Source organism: Cetorhinus maximus, chromosome 21 (assembly GCF_964194155.1).
Source record: "Cetorhinus maximus chromosome 21, sCetMax3.hap1.1, whole genome shotgun sequence".
Classification (NCBI taxonomy): Eukaryota; Metazoa; Chordata; class Chondrichthyes; order Lamniformes; family Cetorhinidae; genus Cetorhinus; species Cetorhinus maximus.
In genome coordinates this window covers 26,367,425-26,387,120 of record NC_135899.1, presented here as the reverse complement: position 1 = coordinate 26,387,120, position 19,696 = coordinate 26,367,425, and the positions used below count along the sequence as shown (strand labels likewise).

General features: G+C 47.5%; 1 protein-coding gene and 1 pseudogene across 3 annotated transcripts; one reads left to right on the top strand and one right to left on the bottom strand.

Moving 5' to 3' along the window:
• Nucleotides 1-3: 3 nt before the first annotated feature.
• On the bottom strand, nt 4-19,186 carry LOC144695788 (class I histocompatibility antigen, F10 alpha chain-like). 3 transcript variants are annotated; one of them, XM_078566771.1, is made up of 7 exons: nt 19,074-19,162; nt 14,530-14,790; nt 14,081-14,353; nt 9,486-9,749; nt 3,626-3,721; nt 2,515-2,550; nt 4-167 (listed from the first exon to the last, which is right to left on the bottom strand). In XM_078566771.1, the coding sequence occupies exons 1-6, from the start codon at nt 19,120-19,122 to the stop codon at nt 2,516-2,518; spliced, it is 978 nt and encodes a 325-aa protein (XP_078422897.1). In that variant the 5' UTR covers nt 19,123-19,162; the 3' UTR covers nt 4-167; nt 2,515. The 3 variants fall into 3 exon arrangements, with proteins under 3 accessions (XP_078422897.1, XP_078422899.1, XP_078422898.1); XM_078566773.1 differs by lacking the exon at nt 2,515-2,550 and having other exon boundaries at nt 19,074-19,186; XM_078566772.1 differs by lacking the exon at nt 3,626-3,721.
• Nucleotides 12,145-12,544, top strand: LOC144695789 (large ribosomal subunit protein eL36 pseudogene; annotated as a pseudogene).
• Nucleotides 19,187-19,696: the final 510 nt, after the last annotated feature.

Here is a 19,696-nt window from a genome sequence, read left to right as displayed (position 1 = left end):
AACTGCAGACATTTACATTTCTATTTACACAGTAACAATGTAGAGCCACCACGATTCACTCGCTGTCATCTCGAGGAAATCACATCCTCCAGGATTCACTCATCCACTCCTCCCACTGATCTCGGGAACTGATATCCCTCGATTACTGGTCGAGACATGGGGGGACACTGGGGAAGAGAAAGAAATACATAGTTAGAGAAAGAGGAAAACCCAGCAGACCCACAACACCCCCAACAACATCCATTAGACCCACAACAAAACCCATCAGACCCAGCAGACACCTAAAACTGCAGAAACCTGGAAGCGTACAGGAAGTCCCGGGGTGAAATTAAAAGGGAAATTAGGAGCTCAAAGAGAGGACATCAAAAAATATATGCAAGTAAAACCAAGGAGCATCCAAAAATGTTTTATAAGTACATAAAGAGCAAGAGGGTGACAAAGGAAAGAGGGGGGCCTATCGGAGACCAACAAGATAACCCATGTGAGGATGTGGTAAGGTTCTTAATGAATACTTGGCAACTGTCTGTGGAAAACAGGAGGCCTTTGATGATACAAAGATGTGGTTCAGGAAGAAGAGTGTGAATAGTTGAATGGGATAAACATTGCAAGAGAGGAACTATTACTGGGGTTGATGTCTTTGAAAGTAGACAAATCACCAGGTTGTTAAAAGAAGCAAGGGAGGAAATCGTAGAGACTTTGACCATCATAATCATTCCTGCCTGACTACAGGAGTGGGGGAAGAGGATTGAAGAACTGAGGAATTATAGACCAGTTAGCTCAACATCAGTGGTGGGAAAATTATTGGAATTCATTTTGAAGGACCTTCATTTAGAAAGGCATAGTTTAATCAAGGAAAGTCAGCATGGATTTGGTAAGGGAACATCATCTCTGACTAAAGTGATTGAATCTTTTGAAGAGGTAACAAGGAGGGTTGATGAGGGCAGTGCAGTGGATGTGGTCAACATGGATTTGAACAACGCTTTAGATATGGTCCCACATGGCAAGCTGGGTAGATAAGTAAGAACCCTTGGGATCGAAGGCACAGTGACAAATTGGCACAGTGACAGGAAGCAAGGGTTAAGTGTGTTTTTGTGATTGGAAGGCTGTTACCAGTGGGGTTTCACAGGGCTCTGCACTCACTGCCTTTCTTTTTCTAGTTTATATGAATAATTTCAATTCAAATATAGGGGGAATGATAAAGAGGTTTGCAGATGATACAAACATTGTCCGTGTGGTTGACAGTGAGGAGGAAAGCTTCAGGCTGCAGGAAAATAGAGATGGTTTCATCAGTTGGGGACAAAAATGGAAAATGGAATTCAACCTGGAGAAGTGTGAGGTAATGCATTTTGGGAGGTGCAGCAAGGCAAAGGGAACCCCCAGTAAATGGGGATAAATACTGAGTAATGTGGAGGAACAGAGGGACCTTGGAGTGTATATCCCTAGATTGGTAAAGGTGCCAGGACAGGTCAATAACATGGGTAAGAAGGTATACAATATACTTTCTTTTATTAGCCGAGGCATAGAGCAGAGTGGTTATGCTGGAACTACAGACAACACCAGATAGACTAAAGTGAAACTGCAAACAGTCTGGCCAGCACATTACAGGAAAAGATGTGACTGCACGGGAGAAAGTGAAGAAGAGATTGTTTAATGCTGCCAGGACTGGAGAATATTCGTTATGAGGAAGGTTATTTTCTCGAGAGCAGAGGAGGCCGAGGGGAGATTTAATTGTATAAAATTATGAGGAGCCATGATGGCGTTAATATGACGACCTATTTAGTTTAGCAGAGGGGTCAAAAACCAGGGGGCACAGGTTTAAAGTAATTGGTAGAAGCATCAAAGGGAAAATGAGGAAACAGTTTTTCGCCCAGAGGGTGGTAGGGACCTGGAACTCACTGCCTGAAAGGGCAGGAGAGGCAGAAACTCTCACCACATTTAATAAATTCTTGGATGTCAACTTGAAGAGCTGTGATCTGCAGGGCTGGGCACCTAGTACAGGAAGGTGAGATTGGTCTGGGGAGCTCCTCATTAATCGGCAGGGACACAATGGGCCAAATGGCCTCGTTCTGTGTGGTAAACTTTCTGTGATTCAATGACCCACCCAAGTAGCACCAGCAAAACCCCATCAGAACCCCAATGAGAGCGACAACATTAAACCCAGTAACCAATTTCAGCTGAAACTCTGGGCATCTCGACCCCCTCAAAGGAAGTTGAGCAGTTGGCAGGAGGCCAAGGCCAGGATGAAATGTTTCCAGATGTTTCTACACACCAACCGGCCCCATCCCCCACTCCCCACATGATAGCTCCACCCTCAGTGCCGTACACAAACAGCCATCTCCTGAAGCCCAGTCTCAAAGCTAGGTGTTGAATTGTATGAGCTGCTCTTTAGTGATTATACAGGGAGTGACAGACACTGAGGTCACATTCCACCCACCAGATCGTACAGTTAACACCAGCTGTAATATCCCAGTTAGAAGGAATCTGCTCCCACTTCTGATCGAACACTATTCATACCTCAGGAGCTGGGCGAGGAATCCCCTGTACCAGAAGCTGTTCAAGGAAGGAGAGGCATTAAAAAACTGTTCAATATCAGAGAGACAGGAACAGAGCCAGTGCACGAGATACAAAGGCAGAGAGACAGAGAGAGAGAGAGAGAGAGTGAGAGAGTCAGAAAAAACACAGAAGGAAATGGGTGATACGTACACATAAAAAGACACAGAAATGGACAGACACAAACAGACAGTCACGGAATGAGACAAGTACAGAAAGCAAGATAGACAGCGAAGAGAGAGATTCATAGAGAGGTGGAGGGTGACAAACACGCAGAGAGAGAGACACAGGGAAAGGAATAGACACACACACACACAGACACACACACAGACACACACACAGACACACACACAGACACACACACAGACACACACACAGACACACACACAGACACACACACAGACAGAGAGATCCCAATGAGCTATTAAGTTTATTTGACAGAGAATGGACAATGATTCACACAGTTACATACAGATCCAGAGGATGTTTGATAATCAGCTTTCTCTTTGCAAGATTGTAGCCGCTCTTCCCTCTCACCATAAAACAAGGAATGTTCAGTGAGTGATGAGAGACTGACAGAAAAATCTGAGAAAATAGAGACTGAAATTCCGAATGAAGGGGAGAGATGGACCCTCCCTCATACTGAGACCCTCACTCCCGCCTGGACCCGAGCCCCTCACTCCCGCCCTGACCCAATCCTGGGACCTCCCCCTTTACCATGAGACCCTCCACCACCCCCGCCCCCGGACCCTGGGACCCTTCCATCCACTCTCCCATCGACCTGTGACCTTACACAACGCCCTGAGCCACTGAAGCCCGAGACCCTCCACCCAACTCTGAAGAACAGACCAGCAACCTGGGCCATTCCTTCATAAACTAAGATCCTCTCCCCCACAGCCTGAGCCATCCCTACCCTGAGACCCTCCCCCAAACACGTTGGTTCCTCGCCCACCCCGAGCACCTCACAATTCCCCACGAGCCCTCCCACCCACCCCCACACTGGGCTACCCTCTCTCGACCCCTCCAAAACCCTGAACCGCCTGTGAGGGGCTGCCATTGTCTCTCCAATTCCTACCTTTCTTCTTATAGACGACAACAGCCACAACGGTGAGAGCGATGATCCCGAGTATAATCCCAACCATAACAGGAACCTGGGACTGAGACTTTGGTTCTGTGACATTAAAGTGAGAGCGAGTGAGGGTGTGTGAAAGAGAGAGGGAGAGATGGAGAGGAAGAGAGAGAGAGAATGACAGAGAGAGAGAGAGCACGAGTGAGAGGGAATGAATGAGAGCGAGAGAGAATCAGTGAGAAAATCAGGATTATGTCGGGTTATAAGGCACAGAAACAGGCCATTCGGCCCGACCAGTCCATGCTGGTGATTACGCTCCATTCCAGCCTCCTCCCATCTTTCCTCATCTCTATCCATCATTGTAACCCTCAGTTCCCTTCTCCCTCATGTGGGTGTCCAGCTTCCCCTTAATCACGTCCACACTATCCGCTCCAACCACTCCCTGTGGTAGTGAACTCCACATTCTCACTGCTGTCTGGGTAGAGGAGTTTCTTCTGAACTCCCTTTTAGATTTTGTGGTCACTATTTTATATCGATGGCTCCTAGAGGAAGAAAATCCTCTTTGTATCGACTTTATTGAAACATTTTCATCATTTTGAAGATATTAGGTCATGCCTCAGCCTCATTTTTCAAGAGAAAAGAGACCCAGCCTGTGAATCCTTTCCCGATATGTATACCCACTCATTTCGGGGATCATCCTTGTGAATCTTCTCTGCACCCTCTCCAGTGCCTCAATATCATTGTTACAATATAATGACCAGAACTGCACACGTACTATAAGGGTGCTCTAACTAAGGTTCAATACAGATTTAGCATCGCTTCCCTACTTTTCAATTCTATCCCTCCAGAATTAAAACTTAGTGCTGGATTGTTTTTATCTTTTATGTCCTTCCTAACCTGTGGTGGAAATTCTAGTGATTGATGTATTTCTACTCCCAGATCCCTTTGTTCCTCTACCCCATCCAGACTCGCATCTTCCAAGTAATAATTCACCTCCCTATACCAAAATGTTCTTGCTCACATCTGTGTTGAACTCCATTTGCCAAGTATGCAAGTTTATTACTGTCCTCCTGTAACTTGCAGCAGTCCTCCTCAGTATTGATTCTCCGTCCCAATCTGGTGTCATCCATGAATTTAGAAATTGTGTTTTTATTTCCAAAATCCAAATCGTTAATATAAATTGTGAACAGCAGTGGTCCCAGCACTGATCCATGTGGAACACCATTACCCACCTTCTGACACTCTGAATGACTATCCTTTACTCCCACTCTCTGCTTTCTCTCTTGAACCCAGCTAGCAATCCATTCTGTCACTTGTCCCCTGGCTCAACATTCTCTGACTCTATTATGGGGCAGCTTATCAGAGGTCTTTTAAAAATCCAGATAAATTAAAGTTACTGCATCATTCTTGTGTACTCTCTCTCTGTTTCCTCCTCAAAAATAGCATAAGGTTGGACAAAAAAGATTTTCCCTTTTAAAATCCGTGTTGACCATTCATATCCATGTTCTTTCTTTCTAGATGTTCTTCTATTCTCTCCTTTAGTAGAGATTACATTATTTTTCCTATCACTGATGGTAAGCTGTACTAGCCCAGAATTCACTGGTTTCTGCCACACTGTACAATCCCAGGATTCAGGCGGCCTTGTCATACTATACTATCCCAATATTTACAGGGTGCTGTTATACTGTACCATCCCACTATTCAGTGCTTTCTGTCATACTGTATGATCCCAGGATTCACAAGGCCCTGTCATACAATACTATCTCAGGATTCACTGGTTTCTGGCAGACTGCACTAGCCCAGGATTTACAGGGTCCTGTCATACTGCACTACCCCAGGAGTCACAGATTTCTGTCATATTGTATTATCCTAAAATTCGTGGGGTCCTGTAATACTGTACTTTCCCAGGTTTCACTGGGACCTGTGTTTACTTAACTAGCCCAGAATTCATGGGGTCCTGTTATACCACACTACCCCAGGATTTTCAAGGTCCTGTCACACTGTACTATCCCAGGGTTCACAGGGTCCTGAATATGGTGTTCTAATTCAGGATTCACAGGATTCTGCAATAACTTCTATCACAGGATTAATTGATTGCAGTCATACAGTACTGTCCCAGGATTCACTGGTTTTTGTCATTACTGTGCTATCCCAGGATTCACTGGCTTGTGTGATACTGTACTATCCCAGGATTCACAGGGTCTTGTCATACTGTCCTATCCCAGGATTCACAGGGTCTTGTCATACTGTCCTATCCCAGGATTCACAGGGTCTTGTCATACTGTCGTATCCCAGGATCCACAGATTTCTGTCATACTGTACTATCACAAGATTTACAGAGTCCTGCCATACTGTACTGTCCCAGGGTTCACTGGTTTCTATCATGTTATACTATCCTATGATTCACGGTGTCCTGCCATATGGTACTATCCCAGGATTCACAGATTTCTATCATACTGTACTATCCTATGATTCATGGGGTCCTATCACACTGTACTCTTCCAGGATTCACTGGGTCCTGTGTTTACTGTACTAGCTCAGAATTCATGGGGTCCTGACATACTAGGATTTTCAGGGTCCTGTTACACTGTACTATCCCAGGATTCACTGTATTCTGTCCTGCTGTACTATCCCAGGATTTCCTGGTTCCTGTTATACTGTACTGTCCCAGGATTTACTGGTTTCTGTCATGCTGTATTATCCCAGAATTCACAGGGTCCTGTCATTACTGCACTATCCCAGGATTCACAGGTTTCTGTCATGCTGAACTATCCCAGGATTTACTGGTTCCTGTCATACTGTACTATCCCAGGATTCACAGGTTTCTGTCATGCTGAACTATCCCAGGACTTACTGGTTCCTGTCATACTGTACTATCCCAGGATTCTCTGACTTCAGTCATTCTGTACTATCTCAGGGTTCACTGGGTCCTGCCATACTATATTATCTCAGGATTAACTGGTTGCTGTGATACTGTACTGTACCCAGGTTCACAGGGTCCTGTTACACTGTACTATCAGAATTAACTGGCTTCTGACATACTGTACTATCCTATGATTCATGGGGTTCTGTAATACTGTACTCTTCCAGGATTCAATGGGTCCTGTGTTTACTGTACTAGCCCAGAATTCATGGGCTCCTGTCAAACTGCAGTACCCCAGGATTCTGAAGGTCCTGTCACACTACACTATCTCAAGATTCAGGGGGTCTGTCGTACTGCATTATCCCAGGATTCAATGGGTTCTACAATATTGTACCATCCCAGAGTTCAGTGATTCAAGTCATACTGTACTGTCCCAGGATTCACTGTTTTCTGTCATACTGTACCATCCCAGGATTTGCAGAGTCCTGTCATATTGTATTATACCAGGATTAACAGGGTCCTGTTATACTGTACTTTTCCAGGGTTCACTCGTTTCATTCATATTGTATTTTCCTATGATTCACAGGGTCCTGTCATACTGTACTATCCCAGGATTCACTGGGTCCTGTGTTTACTCCACTAGCCTAGAATCCATGGGGCCTTGTCATACTTCACTATCCCAGGATTCACTGTTTTCTGTAATATTGTGCTATCCCAGGATTCTCAAGGCCCTGTCATTCTGTACTATCCCAGGATTCATGGGGTCCTGTAATACTGTACTATCCCAGGGATCACTGTTTTTTGTAATACTGTACTTTCCCAGTATTCACTGCTTTCTGTCATAATGTATGATCCCAGAGTTCGCTGATTTCTGTCACACTGTACTATCCTATGATTCGTGGGGTACTGTCATACTGTACTCTCCCAGGATTCACTGGGTCCTGTGTTTACTGTACTATCCCAGGATTCAGTGGGTCCTGTCATACTACACTATCCCAGGATTCAGTGGTTTCTGTCATATTGTTCTGTCCCAGGTTTCAATGATTTCTGTCATACTGTACTATCCCAGGATTCACTGGTATTTGCCACATTGTACTATCCCAGGATTCTCAAGGCTCTGTCATTCTGTATTAGCCCAGTATTCATGGGTTCCTGTAATACTGTACTATCTCAGGATTCACTGTTTTCTGTAATACTGTACTCTCCCACTTTTCACTGCTTTCTGTCATACTCTATGATCCCAGGATTCACTGGTTTCCATCATACTGTACTAGCCCAGGATTCAGAGGGTCCTGTCATACTGTACTATACCAGGATTCACTGGTTTCTGTCCTGCTGTACTGTCCCAGGTTTCAATGGTTTCAGTCATGCTGTACTATCCCAGGATTTACATGTTCTTGTCATACTGTACTATCCCAGGATTCACAGAGTCCTGTTATACTGTACTATTCCAGGATTCACAGGGTCCTGTCATACTGTACTATACCAGGATTCACAGGGTCCTGTCATACTGTACTATACCAGGATTCACTGGTTTCTGTCCTGCTGTACTGTCCCTGGATTCACCAGTTTCTGACATGCTGTACTATCTCAGGATTCACTGGTTTCTGTCATACTGTACTATCCTATGATTCACAGGGTCCTGTCATATTGTACTCTCCCAGGATTCATTGGGTCCTGTCTTTACTGTGCTATCCCAGGATTCAGTGGGTCCTGTCATACAATACTATCCCAGGATTCAGTGATTTCCGTCATACTGTACTATCCCAGCATTCTCAAGCTCCTGTCATTCTGTACTATCCCAGGGTTCATGGGTTCCTGTAATACTGTACTATCTCAGGATTCACTGTTTTCTGTAATACTGTACTCTCCCACTTTTCACTGCTTTCTGTCATACTCTATGATCCCAGGATTCACTGGTTTCCATCATACTGTACTAGCCCAGGATTCAGAGGGTCCTGTCATACTATGCTGTCCCACGGTTCACTATTTTCTGTAATACTGTACCAACCAGGATTCACAGGGTCCTGTCAAAACATACTAATCCAGGATTCACTGCTTTCTATCAAACTGTACTGTCCCAGGTTTCATTGGTTTCAGTCATGCTGTACTATCCCAGGATTTACATGTTCTTGTCATACTGTACTATCCCAGGATTCACAGGGTCCTGTCATGCTGTACTATCCCAGGATTCACTGTTTCCTGTAATACTGTACTTTTCCAGGATTCACAGGGTCCTGTCATAATGTACTATCCCAGGATTCACAGGTTTCTGTCCTGCTGTACTATCCCAGGATTTACTGGTTCCTGTCATATTGTATTGTTCCAGGATTCACTGGTTTCTGTCATGTTGTACTATCCCAGGATTTACTGGTTCCTGTCATACTGTATTCTCCCAGGATTCACGGAGTCCTGTCATGATGTGCTATCCCAGGATTCACAAGGTCCTGTCATACTGTACTCGCCCAGGAATCACTGTTTTCTGTCATACTGTACTATCCCAGGGTTCACAGGGTCCTGTCATAATGTACGATTCAGGATTCACAGGTTTCTGTCATACTGTGCCATGCTAGGATTCACCGGGCCCTGTCATACTGTACTATCCCAGTATTCACTGGTTCCTGTTATACTGTACTATTCCAAGATTCACTGGTTTCTGTCATACTGTTCAATCCCAACATTCACTGGCTTTTTTCATACTGTACTATCACAGGTTTCATCAGGTCCTGTCATACTGTACTATCACAGGTTTCATCAGGTCCTGTCATACTGTACTATCACAGGCTTCATCAGTTCCTGTCATACTGTACTATCCCAGGATACTCTGTCTTGGTTACTCTAGCACAGGCGCGATGACTGTGACTCACTGAAAGTGAATATTAATTTCCCTCTCTCTGGATCCTGGTCCTCTGCCTGTCCTGGGCTGACAGCTCAGCACTGACCCTCCCTCCTGTGATCCTGGTCTGAGGCTGGGTTCTCTCTAACAGTGAGAAACAGTCTTACCGTAAATCACCACCTTCTCCTCCTCCAGCCCGCTGTGTTCCACCCAACAGGAATACTCAGCCTGATCCTCCAGATCAAACTCCATCCATTTCTGGATCTGGTAGGTCCTGTTGTGATTGGGTAAGATCCCAGTGGACAGGGTCTCATCGGTCAACACTCCGTCTCTCCACAGAGTCACCTCGATGGCTTGAGGGTAAAACCCGGTGACGACACAGGACAGCCGGTTAGAATCACCCAGACGGGTAAAGAACACGACGGGGGCAACTGAGAGAGAAAGAAAGAGGCGCCATAACGAGGGAGTAGGTAGGGATTTGAATGTTGGGTTGATCAAATATAAATCTAAAAACAAAAAACTACTGCGGATGCTGGAAATCCAAAACAAAAACAGAATTACCTGGAAAAACTCAGCAGGTCTGGCAGCATCGGCGGTGAAGAAAAGAGTTGACGTTTAGAGTCCTCATGACCCTTCAGCAGAACTGAGTATAGTTAGGAGAGGGGTGAAATATAAGCTGGTTTAAGGTGGGGGGTGGGGGAGGAGAAGTTGGTGGGGGGGGGTGGTGCAAGCAGTGATAGGAGCAGAGAATCAAAAGACGTCACAGACAAAGGAACAAAGACGTGTAAAAGGTGGTGATATTATCTAAGAGAATGTGCTAATTAAGAATGGATGGCAGGACACTCAAGGTACAGCTCTAGTGGGGGTGGGGTGGAAAGACTGACAGGGCATTACAGTTATAGATTTAAAAATAATGGAAATGGGTGGGAAAAGAAAAATCTATATAAATTATTGGAAAAAACAAAAGGGAGGGGGAAGAAATGGAAAGGGGGTGGGGATGGAGGAGGGAGTTCAAGATCTAAAGTTGTTGAATTCAATATTCAGTCCGGAAGGCTGTAAAGTGCCTAGTCGGAAGATGAGGTGCTGTTCCTCCAGTTTGCGTTGGGCTTCACTGGAACAATGCAGCAAGCCAAGGACAGACATGTGGGCAAGAGAGCAGGGTGGAGTGTTAAAATGGCAAGAGACAGGGAGGTTTGGGTCTTTCTTGCGGACAGACCGCAGGTGTTCTGCAAAGCGGTTGCCCAGTTTACGTTTGGTCTCTCCAATGTAGAGGAGACCGCATTGGGAGCAACAAATGCAGTAGACAGAGTTAGGGGAAATGCAAGTGAAATGCTGCTTCACTTGAAAGGAGTGTTTGGGCCCTTGGACGGTGAGGAAAGAGGAAGTGAAGGGGCAGGTGTTGCATCTTCTGCGTGGGCATGGGTTGGTGCCATAGGTGGGGGTTGAGGAGTAGGGAGTGATGGAGGAGTGGACCAGGGTGTAATGTCACAGAAACTCCTTTACCCGGAGGGAAAAATCCCTACGGAATGCCGCCGGGGGGGGTGAAGGGAAGATGTGTTTGGTGGTGGCATCATGCTGGAGTTGGTGGAAATGGCGGAGGATGATCCTTTGAATGCGGAGGCTGGTGGGGTGATAAGTGAGGACAAGGGGGACCCTATCATGTTTCTGGGAGGGAGGAGAAGGAGTGAGGGCGGATGCGCGGGAGATGGGCCGGACATGGTTGAGGGCCCTGTCAACGACCGTGGGTGGAAAACCTCGGTTAAGGAAGAAGGAGGACATGTCAGAGGAAGTGTTTTTGAAGGTAGCATCATCAAAACAGATGCGACGGAGGCGAAGGAACTGAGAGAATGGGATGGAGTCCTTACAGGAAGCAGGGTGTGAGGAGCTGTAGTCGAGGTAGCTGTGGGAGTCGGTAGGCTTGTAATGGATATTGGTGGACAGTCTATCACCAGAAATTGAGACAGATAGGTCAAGGAAGGGAAGGGAAGTGTCAGAGATGGGCCATGTGAAAATGATGGAGGGGTGGAGATTGGAAGCAAAATTAATAAATTTTTCCAGGTCCCGACGAGAGCATGAAGCAGCACCGAAGTAATCATCAATGTACCGGAGAAAGAGTTGTGGGAGGGGGCCGGAGTAGGACTGGAACAAGGAATGTTCCACATACCCCATAAAGAGACAGGCATAGCTGGGGCCCATGCGGGTACCCATAGCCACACCTTTTATTTGGAGGAAGTGAGAGGAGTTTAAGGAGAAATTGTTCAGTGTGAGAACAAGTTCAGCCAGATGGAGGAGAGTAGTGGTGGATGGGGATTGTTTGGGCCTCTGTTCAAGGAAGAAGCTAAGGGCCCTCAGACCATCCTGGTGGGGGATGGAGGTGTAGAGGGATTGGACGTCCATGGTGAAGAGGAAGCGGTTGGGGCCAGGGAACTGGAAATTGTTGATGTGACATAAGGCGTCAGAGGAATCATGGATGTAGGTGGAAAGGGACTGGACAAGGGGAGAAAGAACGGAGTCAAGATAACGAGAATTGAGTTCCATGGGGCAGGAACAGGCTGACACGATCGGTCTGCCAGGACAGTTCTGTTTGTGGATTTTGGGTAGGAGGTAGAATCGGGCCGTCCGAGGTTGGGCGACTATCAGGTTGGAAGCTGTGGGAGGAAGATCTCCAGAGGAGATGAGGTCAGTGACAGTCTTGGAAACAATGGCTTGATGTTCAGTGGTGGGGTCACGGTCCAGGGAGAGGTAGGAGGAAGTGTCTGCGAGTTGATATAATATAAATATAAATCTGTTTGTTATCGGAACCATCCTGTGGTTGGTTGACTCTTATTGTGTAGGAATGTGAAGACCAGTGTCATATGTGACATGGCGATCAGGTATCCTGTGGCAGTTGGCCTGCACAAAGGTCACCCCGTCACCAAGAATGAGACTGGCCCAAGGCAGTGCAGTAGAAGAGGACGCCTAACCAAGCACATCAAGTTTGTCAGAGATCTGATCCGTGAGGTCTGTGGTTTTGCTCCCTATGAAAGGCGTGCAATGGAATTGCTGAAGGTCTCTAAAGACAAGCGTGCACGGAAATTCATCAAAAAGAGAGTTGGCACTCACATCCGTGCAAAGAGGGAGAGAGAAGAACTCAGCAATGTGCTGGCAGCAACGAGAAAGGCAGCTGCGAAGAAACATTGATCTGTACAAAGTTGCTACCATTAAAGTTATTTCAAAATTTAAAAAATACCTCGAGATAGAGAGTCCCAGGCAGCAACCCATTCACCGACTCCCAGTCAACCCGGCACTCACTATCCCTCACACCCCCTCACTCACCGACCCTCACACCCCCTCACTCACCGACCCTCACACCCCCTCACTCACCGACCCTCACACCCCCTCACTCACCGACCCTCACACCCCCTCACTCACAGACCCTCAGTCCCCCTCACTCACTGACCCTCACACCCCCTCACTCACCGACCCTCACACCCCCTCACTCACCGACCCTCACACCCCTTCACTCACCGACCCTCACACCCCCTCACTCACCGACCCTCACACCCCCTCACTCACCGACCCTCACACCCCCTCACTCACCGACCATCACACCCCCTCACTCACCGACCCTCACACCCCCTCACTCACCGACCCTCACACCCCCTCACTCACCGACCCTCACACCCCCTCACTCACCGACGCTCACACCCCCTCACTCACCGACGCTCACACCCCCTCACTCACCGACCCTCACACCCCCTCACTCACCGACCCTCACACCCCCTCACTCTCCGACCCTCACACCCCCTCACTCACTGACCCTCAGTCCCCCTCACTCACTGACCCTCACACCCCCTCACTCACCGACCCTCACACCCCCTCACTCACCGACCCTCACACCCCCTCACTCACCGACTCTCACACCCCCTCACTCACCGACCCTCACACCCCCTCACTCACCGACCCTCACACCCCCTCACTCACCGACCCTCACACCCCCTCACTCACCGACCCTCACACCCCCTCACTCACCGACCCTCACACCCCCTCACTCACCGACCCTCACACCCCCTCACTCACCGACGCTCACACCCCCTCACTCTCCGACCCTCACACCCCCTCACTCTCCGACCCTCACACCCCCTCACTCTCCGACCCTCACACCCCCTCACTCTCCGACCCTCACACCCCCTCACTCACTGACTCTCAGTCCCCCTCACTCACTGACCCTCACACCCCCTCACTCACCGACCCTCACACCCCCTCACTCACCGACCCTCACACCCCCTCACTCACCGACCCTCACACCCCCTCACTCACCGACTCTCACACCCCCTCACTCACCGACCCTCGCACCCCCTCACTCACCGACCCTCACACCCCCTCACTCACCGACCCTCACACCCCCTCACTCACCGACCCTCACACCCCCTCACTCACCGACTCTCAGTCCCCCTCACTCACTGACACTCAGACCCCCCTCTCACTTACCGACTCTCAGTCCCCCCCTCACTCACCAACTCTCAGTCCCCCCCCCTCACTCACCGACTCTCAGTCCCCCCCCCTCACTCACCGACTCTCAGTCCCCCCCTCACTCACTGACTCTCAGTCCCCCCCTCACTCACCGACTCTCAGTCCCCCCCTCACTCACTGACTCTCAGTGCCCCGCTCACTCACCGACTCTCAGTCCCTCCCTCACTCACCGACTCTCAGTCCCCTCCTCTCACTCACCGACTCTCAGTCCCCCCCCTCACTCACCGACCCTCAGTCCCCCCTCACTCACCGACTCTCAGTTCTCTCTGTCCATACTGCAGGTATTTCCTCAGCCACTCCACACATTCCTCCTCCAGGTAATGTTTCAATCGGTCCTTTTCGACCTTGTCCTGGTCCCATTTGTTTTTGAAGCTCTCTCCCCATGGGACGTGTGTCACCCACACCATGTGCTCCTTGTCGAAGCTGATAAAATCTCGTCCGTCCCATCCCGTCTGGTGGACCGCACTCCTGGTCCCATCATCGTTCAGGTCACAGCCGATCAACATCTGGTATGTGTGGATTCCTGTCAATCAAACACATGGAGCCAATCAGACACTGAACCACTGGGAGACTCCACCCATCGCACACTCAGCCAATCAGCCTCTGGCTCCCATATCCCAATCCACTCCTGGTTTCTCCCCATCCCGGACACTCTCAATCCACAGGAAGGGACCGAGCGGTGGGACAGCAAGGACTCACCTCCTGACTGGTTGGTCCGGGCCATGATGAACGGAAGATATTCTTTGATATGCTGCTCCTGTTCCTGAGCAAGCATCGTCTTCCGCTCCCAGGACTCACGCCCCTCACTCTCCACCATCCACTGCTCCCAGGGGATCAAGACTTTCCCATCGCTGTCGTACCTAACAAACTGAACACCATCCACATAACCGACACCTACAAACTCCGGAATACCAGGAATCGGAGTCATGCCGGTGAAGAAATACCGGAGAGTGTGAGAGCCTGAAACACAGAGAGAGAGAGAGACATCAGGACATGAACCCCTAATACCAACCCCAAAATCCCAACTCAACAGAAAGGTAGACCCCACCTCACCCTGAGTTCCTTCTCCAATTCCCCCACAGTTGACCTGAAGCCTGTGATCTCCAATCCTGACACTTCACTGATCCGAGGTTCCCAGTATCCAGCCGTTGGTTCTTTTGCCAATCACTTTAAATCAGTGCCCTCGGGTTCTCAATCCTTCCTCCAGTCGGAACAGTTTCCCTCGATCTACTCTGTCAAGACCCAATGACTCTGAACACAGCCATCAAATCTCCCCTCAAACTCCTCCCCCAAGAGATCATCCCCAGCTTCTGCAGTCTGTTAGAGTAATTAATGTTCCTCATTCCGGAAACCATTTTGGTAAATCTTTTCTGCATCCTCTCTAATGCCTTCACATCCTTCCTAAAGTGTGGTGCTGAGAGCTGGACACAGTACTCCAGTTGAGGCTAAACCAGTGTTTTACACTGATTTATCATAACTTCCTTACTCTGCACTCTATGTCTCTATTTTTAAAGTCCTGAATCCCAGGTGCTTTTTTAACCACTTTCTCTACCTGCCCCGCCACCTTCAATTTGTGCACATGTAGCCCCCGCTCCCTCTGTTCCTGCACACCCTTTAGAATTGCACCATTTATTTTGACCGTCCTCGGTCTTCTCACTAAAATGTATCAATTCACATCTTTCAGCATTAACTTTTATCAGCCCATTCCACAAGCCCCTCTATGTCCTGTTGAAGTCTATCACTATCCTCCTCACAGTTTACAACACTTCCAACTGCTGTATCATCTGCAAATTGTGTCCTGTATGCAAAGGTCTGGCTCATATCTGTATCATATATATTTATTACACATATATATAGACTTTGGTACCGACCCTTGGGGTGGTTAGGATCTGGGATGCAATGTCTGAGAATGTGATGGAGATTTAATGTAGGATCGCAAAAAAGAATTGGATAATTATTTGAAGAGAAAAAAGTTGAGAAAAAATGGGAAAAAGGTGAGGGAATGGGTCTAGCTGAGTGGCGCTGGCAGAGAGCCAGCAGGGTCACAACCTGCCAAATATCCTCCTCCTGTTCTGTAATGATTCCATAATTCTATTGAGAGGGCAAGTGAGCAGCAAAATTATGGCAGATGGAGTTCAACAGGGGCAAATGTGAGGTTATCCACTTAGATTTAATGAATAATATTGGAATATTTTCGATATGTCTAAACTTCTATATTGTTGTGTTTGTTACTGCACAGGAAAGAAAGTGGAAAGAATAGGAAAGCAGAATGAGAGAATGCAATGGTACAGAGGGATCTGGATGTCCTTGTACATGAGTCACTAAAAGTCAGCATGCAGGTACAGCAAGTGATTAGGAAGACAAATGCAATAGCAGCCTTTATTGCAAGGGTGATCGAGTGTTAAAACAGGAAGGTCTTGCTATTCTGAAGGGTCCTGACAGAGTAGCTGCTGAGGGGGTGTTTCCACCCGTGGGAGAATCTAGAACTAGGGGGCACAGTTTGAAAATAGGGATCTGTCATTTAAGATAGAGATGAGGGTAAGTTGCTCTCTCAGAAGGTCAGTAAATTTTGCATTTCACCACCCCAGAGAGCAGTAGAGGCTGGGTCATTGAATATATTCAAGCGTTGAGTTAGAGGGATTTTTGATCTATCGGGGAGTCAATGGGGTGGGGGTGGGTAGGCAGGAAAGTGGAGTTAAGGCCACAATTAGATTAGCTGTGATCTCATTGAATGGTGGAGCAGAGTCGAGGGGACAAATAGACGACACCTGCTCCTATTTCCTCTGTGTTCTTCTGTTGGAAATTAGGACCAGGGGCAACTGTTAAAGATCAGTGAACAGATATAATAAGGATTTGGAAAGACTGATGGAACTTTGACCTTTATCTCAAGGACTGGAATACAAAGGGTTAGAATTAAGTTATGTTCCAGTTTATAGAAAGCTCTGGTTAGACTCCATCTGGAGTAAGTGTGTTCAGTTCTGGGCACCGCACCTCAGGAAAGATGGATTGGCTTTCGAGGGGGTGCAGCACAGATTCACAAGAATGATACCCGGGCTAAAAAAGTTACAACATGATAACAGGTTGGATAAACTAGCATTGTATTTCCTTGAGTTTAGAAGATTGAAGGGTGATCTAATTGAAGTGTTTAAGATGTAACAAGAATTTCATAGAATCAATGTTAATGTGTTGAGTCTGTATGACTCTTCTTCAGAGCTAAAGAGAAGTAGAAATGTGATGAAATTTGTACCGTTTAAAGTGGGGTGGAGTAGGTGAAGCTGGATAGAAGGCCAGGAGGATGAGGTGCTGTTCCTCCAGTTTGTGTTGAGCTTCACTGGAACAATGCAGCAGGCCAAGGACAGACATGTGGGCATGAGAGCAGGGTGGAGTGTTGAAATGGCAAGCAACAGGGAGGTCTGGGTCATGCTTGCGGACAGACTGAAGGTGTTCCGCAAAGCGGTCACCCAGTCTGTGTTTGGTCTCCCCAGTTTAGAGGAGACCGCATTGGGAGCAGCGAATGCAGTAGACTAAATTGATGAAGGGGCAAGTAAAACGCTGCTTCACCTGAAAGCAGTGTTTGGGCCCTTGGACGGTGAGGACAGAGGAAGTAAAGGGGCAGGTGTTGCACTTTCTTCAATTGCATGGGTAGGTGCCGTGGGAAGGGGTTGAGGTGCAGGGGGTGATGGAGGAGTGGACCAGGCTGTCCCGGGGGGAATGGTCTCTACAGAATGCTGATGGAGGGGTGAGGGGTAGATGTTTCTGGTGGTGGCATCATGCTGGACTTGGCGGGAATGGCGGAGAATGATCCTTTGAATGCGGAAGCTGGCAGGGTGAAAAGTGAGGACAAGGGGAACCCTATCATGGTTCCCTCCTTAACCCTAATCTCATCCTCCGATTAGGCACTTTACAGCCTTCCAGACTGAACATTGAGTTCAACAACTTCAGACGGTGAACTCTCTCCTCTATCTTCACCCTTTTTTAATCCTTTTTTTAACATTTATTTTTACTTATTTATTTTTATTTATTCATTTATTGTTTTATCCCCTTTTCTGCCCCTGTTTTATGCCTTTTTCCCCAACTGCCCCTCCCCCACCCCACCCCCAAAGGGCCATCTGTTACTTGTTCCATGTTGTTCTTTCACAGAGTGCTGACCCTGGTTCTGCTATTAACACATTCTGCTCTCTTACCTTTATGCCACTATCAGCACCTTCTTTGGACCTTACCAATACCATTAACACTCCCTTTGTCTTTTTGTCCATGACATTTTGGTCAACCTCCCCATAGCCCCCACCTATCACTGGCCTTCTATCCAGCTTCACTTGCTCCACCACCCCCTCTACAGAGTATAAAATCCATCACATCACACTTCTACCTCTCTTTAGCTCTGAAGAGTCATACGGACTCAAAACATTAACTCTGTTTCTCTCTTCACTGATGCTGTGAGACCTGTGGAGTTTTTCCAGCATTTTATGTTTTTATTTCAGATTTCCAGCATCCACAGTATTTTGCTTTTATGTTTGATAGAATCAATGCTGATATACTATTTCTCCTGGTGGAGAATCAAGAACAAGGGGGATATTAACTTCTAATTAGAGCCAGGCTGTTCCAGGTTGATATCAGGAAGCACTTCTTCACACAAAGGGTGAGGGAAATCTGGGACATTCTCCCCCTAAAAGTTGTCGATGCTGGGGGTACAATTGGAGCTTTCAAACTCAGATGGATTTTTGTTGGGAAAGGGTGCAGAGTAATATGGAGTAAAGGTGGGAAAATGAAGTTGAAATACAAAATAACCACGACCTAACAGAATGGTGGAACAAGCTGAAGGAGCTATACGCTCCTCCTGTTCCTATCACCCGATATTAATCACCCTCCCCGCCCTCCCTCTCCAGCCATATGTGGCTGTGTTTCAGTTTCACCACCCACCCATGGTCACTCTCCCTCTCCAGCCACAGTACCCACTCTAGCACAAACCCTCTCAAACCCTATCATTCACTGACCCAGGGTTAATTCCCCAGTACCCAGACTGACATTCAATCTCTCAGACACCCATTACTCACTGACCCAGGATTAATTCCCCAGTACCCAGACAAACACTAGCCCTCTCACACCCCAGTACTCACTGACCCAGGGTTAATTTCCCAGCACCCAGACAAGCACTACCCCTCTTACACCCCATTACTCAGTGACCCAGGGTTAATTTCCCAGTACCCAGATTGGCATTGCCCCTCTCAGACCCCATTACTCACCTGCAGATACCTCTCCACACAGAAGGACCAGCACTATCAGTCCAATCATTGTTGCTTTGCTCAGTCTGGAAGGAACATTTGGAGGGAAATCCTCCAAGAAAATGAATCTCCACAAGCTGTGAGCTGCTTCCTGTGCTGTTTACTCAGCTTTAATCTGATTGGTTGCAAATTACAATTGAACCAGTCAGAATAAAACCAGTTTGTGAGCATCAGTCTCCAGCAAAACAGGGTCAGAAACAAACAGAAAAAGCAAAAGTAAAATACTGTGGATGCTGGAAATCTGAAATAAAAACAGAAAATGCTGGAAAAACTCAGCAGGTCTGACAGCATCTGTGGAGAAAGAAACAGAGTTAACATTTCGAGTCTGTATGATTCTTCTTCAGACTCTTCAGATCCGGAGTCTGGTTCAGATTCAATCCCTCCAGCAGTGATTCTACAACGTCCCGGACGTCACTTCAGGGGAAGCACGTGTCTGAATCTGAGCGCACCTATAAACAGGGAGTGGGACTGAGTCAGTCTGTTCACCTGTAAACAGTGGTGTGGAGCTGAATCAATCTGTTTACCTGTAAACAGTGGGGTGGAGCTGAGTCAGCCTGTTTAGCTGTAAATAGTGGGGTAGAGTT